Genomic DNA, 8242 nt, shown 5'->3' on the forward strand with positions numbered 1-8242 from the left:
CCTATCCTCTGAATAGAACATCTCTCTCCCCCTCGTACGAATTCTCTCCATGCTTTATGTTCCGTAATGAAAAACTCTAATCGTTTATAGATCGGCTTGTAGAGGGTCCTTCCATTTGTATTCAGTAACTATGCTAGCAAGCGACACGTATTCCAGCAAACAAATACAAACCAGCCAAAGATTACGGGCAAGGAAGAAGTTGCATTGCATGGCTCCGATATCCAGCGGAACATTAGCGGAAAATGTGGGACAGGAATAAGTGGAATAGAGGTGAATGGACCCCCAGGTCAAACCAACCCGCCGGTGAGAACCTCTAGAGTTTATGAAGAGTATTGGAAAATGGCAATCCATGACCAGATGAGGTACGGTGCACATTGACAAAAAAAATTCGGATCTCCGAGTGGATTGACTGCGACGACAAAAGTGAAACATGCGGGATCATATGTCCATACTTAGATGCGTGCTTTGTGCAAGTTGAGTTCTGGATTTATAGTGTAGTGGTCGTTGAGTGGCGCTTGAGCGAGACATCTCATTAACTATTGGCCCATTATCTGGCAGAAAGACTAGAGCCGCGAGCGTCCGAATGGGTCGATTAATATTCTTCATCGGAGTGATCGTGGACAGCCCATCGACGGTTGTTCCGAGACTTGGCGGCGCGTTTTGCCGCACTGCGATCCGAAGAGGTGACATTCATGCGTACCATCACAGGAAGATTATCAAGCACAGCACGGTTTCCCTGAAAGTAATGGGCTGCGAAGCCACCCTGTAAGATGCGACGAAGCGAATTCAAGCGGATCCACTTCCACCAGCGGTCAATGTTCATCACGCCCTGATTGCCGACCTTGACCGTCAACTTGCTACCGTAGTGCCGATTTGTGTCATGATCAATGGCGGTATTATACATGGGCCCACGACGTGGGTTGGTAACCGTGGTTAAGATGGAGGCGAAGTTGCTGTGCAGACTCTTCTTGTCGCGCTTACTGATACGTTTGCTGTGTATCGTGGCCAACGACTGTAGTTGCTGTTCGAGCTCGTGGGTGTTGTGGTAGGCATTGTAGCGCTTGATAAGCTTTGGGCCGGAACGCCCGCCGGGCGAAAGGAAGGACTCATCGTCAGAGTCAGCGTCCTTGGAATGGCCTTCTTCGTCTTCTTCTTCATCTTCGTCGTCTTCTTGCTCGGTATAACTCTTCTCGTAGAGAAGCGCAATATTCTCCCCAGCCGCGATTTGCACAGCAGAGTCACCACTGTCCAGCTGATCCATGAAGATCTGCACGGCCTCTTCACTCTCACCTTCGAGATCGTCAATCTCGGTAGCGAGCATTCCCCATTCCTGCAACGCAGCCGTGACACTGCCGGCGTCGTCAGGAGCGTCGATAGATTGACCGTCGGAGGCGGCAATGTCAAGGAAGAAGGTCATCTGGTCCAGGATACCGTCTTCACCAGCGCCGCCGAACATAGTGCAAACGCCAAGACAATGAATCGCGGCAGCTTTGATGGATGTCGAGGTGGAATCGCGAATGGTGCGCGAGAGCAGTGGCTCGACATTCTCGTAGATGGTGTTGTCAAAGGCTGTGATGGCCAAGAGTTCGAGCGCGCGCAGGGCTAAGGTAGTCTCGCGTACGCTGGACTCGAACTTGACACTGCGGCAGAAGGCGGCCAGCAGGTCAGAAATCTGGCTACGAATGTGGTCCTCGACATAATGGGACTTGGCCAAGCGACAGAATGCGGCGTAGGCCTCCTCGCGGCTTAGGACACTGCTGCGTTTGCGGTCGAGGATGTCGGCGATAACATCACCCAGTTCCTGCGTCCAGTTGTTGGTGTCCTGGTCAAGATCTTCGGTGAGGTCATCCAACGAGCCAATGCTAGAACACCCGAATCAGCATTAGTCAGACCAAAAAAAAAGTCGACAAGATGACGATGATGTCATCCCGAAGGGCGGCGCTAATCATGGAGGACAATAGAGCCAGTAAAACAAGGAGTCTCTTACCTGAGAGCAGTGGTCTCATCGCTGAGATTTCCGGCATCCTCTTCATCTGAGCCATACCGACTAGTTGGCCGCGACGAGGGACGAGAGTTTTGGGCCGAGGTGGTGCGCGATGTGCGGCGCGAGCCTTCACGAGAGGCGGCCTTGCGAGAGATCGTCTTGCCGCTCTCCAGTACCTGACGACGCAAGTCCGGCATAGTGAATTTGTGCAGTGGCAGGATAGTTTAGATGAGCAAGGGAAAAAAATGGATGCTCTATTCTGATGCTTTGGAAATCTTCTTTTTGTTGGGTTGTCTCTGATAGGCGAGTAGGCTTGGATTGATGGTTCAAGAAGTGTAAGATCCTATGATGGAGCTATTGTGAGGGAAAAACCTATGCAAAAGGTATAGAGAATGTTAACTGTAAAAAGATTTCTTCCGAGACAAAGGACATGGTAAGATTGAGTGAGAAGGGGAAAGGATTTCTTCTTCGATGAGAGGTAGATTTAGAGAGAGGGGGAGGGAGAGAATGGAAGAAAGTGCGACAATAAAAGAATTCCGAAGTCAACTGGCGGGTCACGTTCCCCTTGTCTTTTTGGCTGCCCTGTTATACCGAGAATTTACTCATTGCCCCCTACACTCCCAGTAAACTACATATAAGTAGCTGCTATCTCACCAGTACAATTAGGTAGGTACTCTTCGAGCAAATCACTCTACCAATCAATGCTCACTTTATCATCACGTGATGCGGGGCTCTTCTAATTGACAAAAGAGACACAGGAAGAAAACCGGATGTGATCTGGTAGGAAGTCATGCGAGGGGAGGGGGAGGTGGGGGGTATCTTAAAATCTCATCTGAACATCACATCAAGAGTAATCGTAGTCATATATCCATCTATTTCCGTTGTAAGACCAACTCGAGGATACGCTGCGCTTTGCTCCCCTCCAAGTACTCGCGACCCTCGTGTCGCCGTTCATCTTCATCCTCATCGTCACCGAGCTCCAGATCCACCTGGAGACTAGCTTCATATGCGCTCATTACCGTTTCCTCATCCACCCGAATCCCCCCGTTCACTAGGACTCGGATACACTGCGCTAACCGGGCGATTTCGCGTCTCGTCTGAGGTGGTATCTCGTCATTTTGGCTGGAGTAGATCGAGCTCGACACCATTTCTTCCATGCGGGTGATTGAGACGTTCTCTGTCGTCGACGAGGCGGCCGTGGCCCCATCTGCGTGCTTCGAAATCCAAATATACCCATTCACTCCAAGAATCACATCAACATCTCCGCCTCCATTGGCAGTGCTGACTGTCCAAACCTGTCTCCGTGATCGTACCACGCCGCCGACAGCACCCGTCGCAGCCGCCGCGCTTCCTGCACCACCCTTGACAGTCGAGCTAGATGCGCCACTGCCGCCCGTGCCCGTCACGGCCAGAAATACGCCGTTTCTCAGTTTTCCGTATTTCAAGGACCGCGTATGAAGTGATGCGCCTCCATCCGAATGTACACTTTGCACCTCAGCCACGACTAGATCTCCTTCGCTGAAGAAGGTTCGGATTTGCAATTCATCGGCGCTTGTGCGGCGTCGGAGAATACCTCCCGGTAGATTGATCGCTGATAAAGGTAATTGAGCGAGCAGAGGGGCGGCGACATCGACTTTCCACCGGCGGGACTGTACTTCGACAATGCGCCCTACCACCAGATCACCAATCTCCGGAGTGTATCGTGCACGAAGGGGCTGAACGGAAAGCAGTTTATTGGTCTTTTGCACCGCACCAGCAACAGTGGCGATGATAGAGGTTGATAGTGGATTCGTATAGGTGCCATGACCTCTATACACAGAGAATACATTAGCTATGGTGGGCACAAAAAAAAGGAATGAGATAGCAATTATTGCAGTAATGACGAACCTCATCCATTGCGGATCATCAGTGACGACCTCACCAGGCGTCAATACTCCAGCGACAATATTGGTGCCTTCAACCACGCGTTGGCGCTTGCTGGGTCTAGATGAACTGTCCTTTGCCAATTGCACGCCGCCGTCCGAATCGACGGACATGGCATCTGAGTCGGAGTCGAAGTCAGGCAGATCGACATTTTCTACCACCGGGGGCAGAATGGTAATAGCCATGATTGGAGCTACCTGGCAATAGCAACAGAGATACTGTAGATGATTAAGTAAAGTGTCTCAGGTTATGTCGAATGGGGGAATAATTGAAGGAAAGGTTGCTTTCTCATCGGCCATCCATTCATTCTGTGCAGACTTTCCGGAATTGGAGCAAACCAGACAAACTCCTGGTGGAGATGCACGTGAATCCCGCTAGCATTCACTGTTTTGTTTTACACAGTACTATGAACTATAGTCCTAATTCAACCCTACGGATTATTGTGGACATAATAAGCTTGATTAGGGTCCAATACATGAATGACCAATACATGATCATTGAAAACTACAACTTGAGCCTCAATAGAATTATCACCCGACCATTGATCCTGTCCTGAGCTTCAACACCACTAACAGGGTATGCGAGCTCAAGCATTAACACCAGAGGCCCGCTTCGATGTCCGCTTGGCAGGAGTAGAACCATCATCATCCTTCTTCTTGCGGCTCGGACGGCTGCTGCCACCCTTAGGTCGATATCCACTGTCTTCGTCCCGCTTACGCTTGCCCTTAGCGGTCCCGGTAGCCGATGCTGTCTCCATGAAAGAGCCTTCATCATCATACATATCCTCCTCCTTTCGAGCCTGGGCAGTAGCTCTCTTGGACGCACGCGAGGGCCGAGAGCCAGACTTCTCGGATGCGTTCTCGTTGTCTTGAAGGAAGATCTGCGGCTGATTCCGCCGAAGCCAATTATGCACGGATATGGGTATACGGAGATTAGCATCCCGCGTGCGCTCGACGAATGATGATTTATTGGGCATGGACAATAGCTGCTCAATGGCACTCTCATCACCGAGCTTAGCGTCCAGGGCCAGGTAGTACTCGGTTTCATGCTCAGGAGTCATGAAGCCAAGCACGTGGGCGGGATACTGATCCTCGGGTTGGTCGTCGGGCAAAGGGGCAGAATGAGGAAATTGCATCAAGGAAGTGTACAGCAGGCGCGGTGCAAACGCTTTGCTTCGCCGAACGTCGTCCTCCAGTTCACGATAGGCATTGGTAGTCATCCGACCAGCAGCCATACGGCCTTTCGCATCCTTCAACATAGATCCCGCGATGGCGGGATCATTATAAGAGGCCGGAATATCTCTATCAGGAGGCGGCAAAAAGGTCTCATCGCCTGGCGCACTCAAGTCGTATCGTAGACTGGGAGACACGTGGAGGCTGTCGTTGAACTCAAGCAGGACCTCTAACAGTTGACTACGATTGAGTCAGTGTTAGTGGGAGCCTCTCAGATAGCAGCGATGGATTGCATACTCATTCTGTTCCTGTATTCTCTTCGAAAGATCCTCGATGCGCAATTCTTCGCGAATGAGCGCGTCGCTCTCTCCCATCTGCATTTCAAATCTCATCTTAAGCTTCGCAAACTTCTTTCTATGTAGCGATCTGTTTTAGCTAGTTTCCTAGTTGTAGAAGAGTTGGGAGACTCCAAAGAAATGTGCTCACTTGAAAGACTTGTAGGAGGGCCGAGCAGGGGCGCCAACGGAGGCATCCGGCAGACTTTCTGCCATCGATCTTGTATCATCAAATTGAGACATGGCGGATGCGAGGCACAATTTTTGTCACGAGGGGGTTTAAATCTCAGTCTGACGGGGATCTCAACTGCGTTCTTGCCGCTCGATGGTAAAAGTCGAGGATCTCATTAAGGGAAGATGAGTGTCCCTTTCCAGCTCTGCGAATCGGAGGAAGGATTCCGCCAAGTCCAGAATTGATAAGGCGGAGAGTCTTTCTGCCCGCCGCAAAGAAAACCGATACAAAAAAAAAGTTACCGCCGACTGCGACAAGAGCCATACGCGTGGGCTTCTTGTTCTTTTGTTGTTTTGTCCTCATACATTCTTCCGCTTGCCTGTTCTTTGCAGTCGCTCTTACGAGTATTATTTTATTCAGTTACATCTGTGCGAATCTTCAGGAGCCAACGAGCCATGGCTAGCATTGGGGAAGAAAATCAGAAGAAGCGCAAGCTCACTGATGTTGAGGAGATCGAGATCGACATCTCTGCCCCCGAACCTCCATCAAAAAAAGCATTGCGGAAAGCAAAGAAGGCAGCAACTGCGAAACCCTCTGAGTCCACGACAGAGACCGAAGGGGTGGCTGCAGTCGAGAAACCCACTGCTGCCCCCTCGAAGCGTTCAGAGTACGGTGTCTGGATCGGCAATCTCGCTTTTTCCGTGACCAAGGATGATTTGCGTACCTTCTTCACGAGCAATTGTTCCTTTGCGGAGACAACCATTACGCGCATACATATGCCTAAGGGCGCCGAAAAATCTGGAAAATCTCAGAACAAAGGCTTCGCTTATGTTGACTTCTCCACCCAGAAGGCTGCGGAGGAGGCAATTGGCCTTAGCGAACAGCTCCTTACGGGTCGTCGCGTGCTAATCAAGGATGCAAAGAGCTTTGCTGGAAGGCCAGATAAACCCAAGGAAGACGGTCAAAAAGCGGGCTCTGCAGCATCCGGTCATCCTCCCTCGAAGCGCATATTCGTCGGCAATCTCAGCTTTGACACCACCAAAGAAGCTATTGAAGAGCATTTCGCGCCATGCGGTGTTGTGGCTAATGTACATGTGGCAACCTTCCAGGACTCCGGCAAATGCAAGGGTTACGCTTGGGTAGTGTTTGAGGATCTTGCAGCAGCTGAAGCAGCGGTGAAGGGCTATGTGTTAGTGAAGGAGGATGATGAGGAGGAAGATGAGTCCGAGTCCGACTCTGAGAAGCGCAAAAAGCCTCAGAAGCCCCGGCAGAGGAAAGTCTGGGTGAATTTCCTTCTTGGAAGGCGCTTGCGTATGGAGTTCGCCGAAGACGCTACTACTCGCTATAAGAAACGGTTCGGAAAAGATGGCGAGGGCAAGAAGAATAACAGCTCAGAGACCGTTGATGCAGAGTCCGGAGATTTTGAAGCCACCGAAGAGCAACCTCGCCAAGCGCGACCTCCCAGAACCAAGCAGGCGAAGCCCGAATATACCAGATACGATCAGGACACAGTGCAGAAGCTTAGTGGTGCCATTGTCGAATCACAGGGCAAGAAGACCACCTTCGATTAATGGTGATCATTAACCAGTGAGAGCAAGCAAGTACCCAGAGAGTGAGGGCTGGATCTTCTTAGGCCGAAGGACAATCTTGGAGCAGTTTCCTAGCCCTCGGAATGCACGAAAGATTGTGGATGGTTTGAGCCTTGCATGAGCAAAAACCCATGGTTGCTTTCTCTGAAAAGCACGGAAAAGGAGGTGTACTGCTGACTCCATCCACCAAACTGATATCCACCGTGCTCACTGGTATGCATCAGTTACCATGTATGTATATACTCAATAGAGGGGAAGGATGTGGATTGGACCAAAAAAATTGATTGCAGGAAGACGGTAGTTATACCCCTACGATGATTCTGAAATGAAAATGATTTTTGTTTACTGTTTCGAAGAAGCCGTTGCGCAGTAGGTTTTGAATCGCAAATGCTGTCTGTCGTTGATCAGCTATTCAAATTAAGGTACTTATTATACTCATGAATCACTGTAAGATTAGTTCACTTGCACATGCCAAGGGGTTAGTCAGCGAGGCCACTCACTCCCTCTCCAATACTCACTGCTTGATGATTCGTGTGTAGGGATTCAGGAGGTAGTAGATCAGCTTAGACCGTGATAAGGAAGAGAAAGGGTTAGTATAATCACAATTTCTCAAGGGCAGGAATGGAAGCTGGAGGAGAGGACAAGCGAGTGAGATCAGTTCATGTTTTGTGAACTGTGAAGAAGTAAGTAAACTACGTACGAAGTTAAGCGCGTCGATCGTTTTCGGTCAGTTTTTGTTCTAGAATCGCTGAGGTGGTCGTGGAGGGCGCTAAACCGGATAGGGATGGTTGACATCGAAAGAGATGTCATGGCTTTCCAATGCTCAAAACCACCATCTCCTCCCCAACTTGTTCGCTGCTAACCTGCTACTACCCCAGTGTATGTGTGTGTGTCTCTGTCTTGGTCTGTCTGTTTTGTTATTGTTTCTCGCCCTCACTTTGGAGGTGCAACTTATTATTTCTTCTTTTTACTTCTCTCTCCCCAGCTGGAATTACTCTTCTACTCTTGCTTTTCTTTTCGTTTCCCCACTCCCTACACCTCATCCCTCCCTCCAGTCCCTCTCCCTT

At 50.1% G+C, this 8242-nt stretch overlaps 4 protein-coding genes across 4 annotated transcripts; 1 reads left to right on the forward strand and 3 right to left on the reverse strand.

The window, feature by feature from the left end:
• Positions 1-24: 24 nt before the first annotated feature.
• Positions 25-512, reverse strand: BP01DRAFT_63794 (uncharacterized protein). The gene has a single exon (XM_025579991.1). It carries the CDS (start codon positions 430-432, stop codon positions 85-87), a length of 348 nt encoding a protein of 115 aa, XP_025430992.1. The 5' UTR covers positions 433-512; the 3' UTR covers positions 25-84.
• On the reverse strand, positions 513-2318 carry BP01DRAFT_63793 (IFRD domain-containing protein). The gene is made up of 2 exons (XM_025579990.1): positions 1988-2318; positions 513-1862 (listed from the first exon to the last, which is right to left on the reverse strand). Exons 1-2 carry the CDS (start codon positions 2179-2181, stop codon positions 593-595), a joined length of 1464 nt encoding a protein of 487 aa, XP_025430993.1. The 5' UTR covers positions 2182-2318; the 3' UTR covers positions 513-592.
• Positions 2319-2687: 369 nt separating this feature from the next.
• BP01DRAFT_341879 (exosome non-catalytic core subunit RRP4) lies at positions 2688-5778 on the reverse strand. The gene is made up of 5 exons (XM_025573462.1): positions 5566-5778; positions 5377-5493; positions 4506-5319; positions 3872-4104; positions 2688-3793 (listed from the first exon to the last, which is right to left on the reverse strand). Exons 1-5 carry the CDS (start codon positions 5655-5657, stop codon positions 2857-2859), a joined length of 2193 nt encoding a protein of 730 aa, XP_025430994.1. The 5' UTR covers positions 5658-5778; the 3' UTR covers positions 2688-2856.
• A 125-nt stretch (positions 5779-5903) lies between these two features.
• BP01DRAFT_357370 (putative RNA binding protein Rnp24) lies at positions 5904-7490 on the forward strand. The gene has a single exon (XM_025575187.1). It carries the CDS (start codon positions 6042-6044, stop codon positions 7155-7157), a length of 1116 nt encoding a protein of 371 aa, XP_025430995.1. The 5' UTR covers positions 5904-6041; the 3' UTR covers positions 7158-7490.
• Positions 7491-8242: the final 752 nt, after the last annotated feature.

This window comes from Aspergillus saccharolyticus (genome assembly GCF_003184585.1).
Source record: "Aspergillus saccharolyticus JOP 1030-1 unplaced genomic scaffold BP01scaffold_17, whole genome shotgun sequence".
NCBI classification, from domain to species: domain Eukaryota; kingdom Fungi; phylum Ascomycota; class Eurotiomycetes; order Eurotiales; family Aspergillaceae; genus Aspergillus; species Aspergillus saccharolyticus.

Coding starts and splice junctions, on each gene's coding strand:
- BP01DRAFT_357370 (XM_025575187.1), top strand. CDS start 6,042: ATGGCTAGCATTGGGGAAGAAAATCAGAAGAAGCGCAAGCTCACTGAT.
- BP01DRAFT_341879 (XM_025573462.1), bottom strand. CDS start 5,657: ATGTCTCAATTTGATGATACAAGATCGATGGCAGAAAGTCTGCCGGAT. Junction 4,105..4,505: donor CATCGAAGCGGGCCTCTGGT/GTTAATGCTTGA, acceptor TGCTATTGCCAG/GTAGCTCCAATCATGGCTAT. Junction 3,794..3,871: donor GATGATCCGCAATGGATGAG/GTTCGTCATTAC, acceptor CTCTGTGTATAG/AGGTCATGGCACCTATACGA.
- BP01DRAFT_63794 (XM_025579991.1), bottom strand. CDS start 432: ATGTTTCACTTTTGTCGTCGCAGTCAATCCACTCGGAGATCCGAATTT.
- BP01DRAFT_63793 (XM_025579990.1), bottom strand. CDS start 2,181: ATGCCGGACTTGCGTCGTCAGGTACTGGAGAGCGGCAAGACGATCTCT. Junction 1,863..1,987: donor GATGAGACCACTGCTCTCAG/GTAAGAGACTCC, acceptor CGGGTGTTCTAG/CATTGGCTCGTTGGATGACC.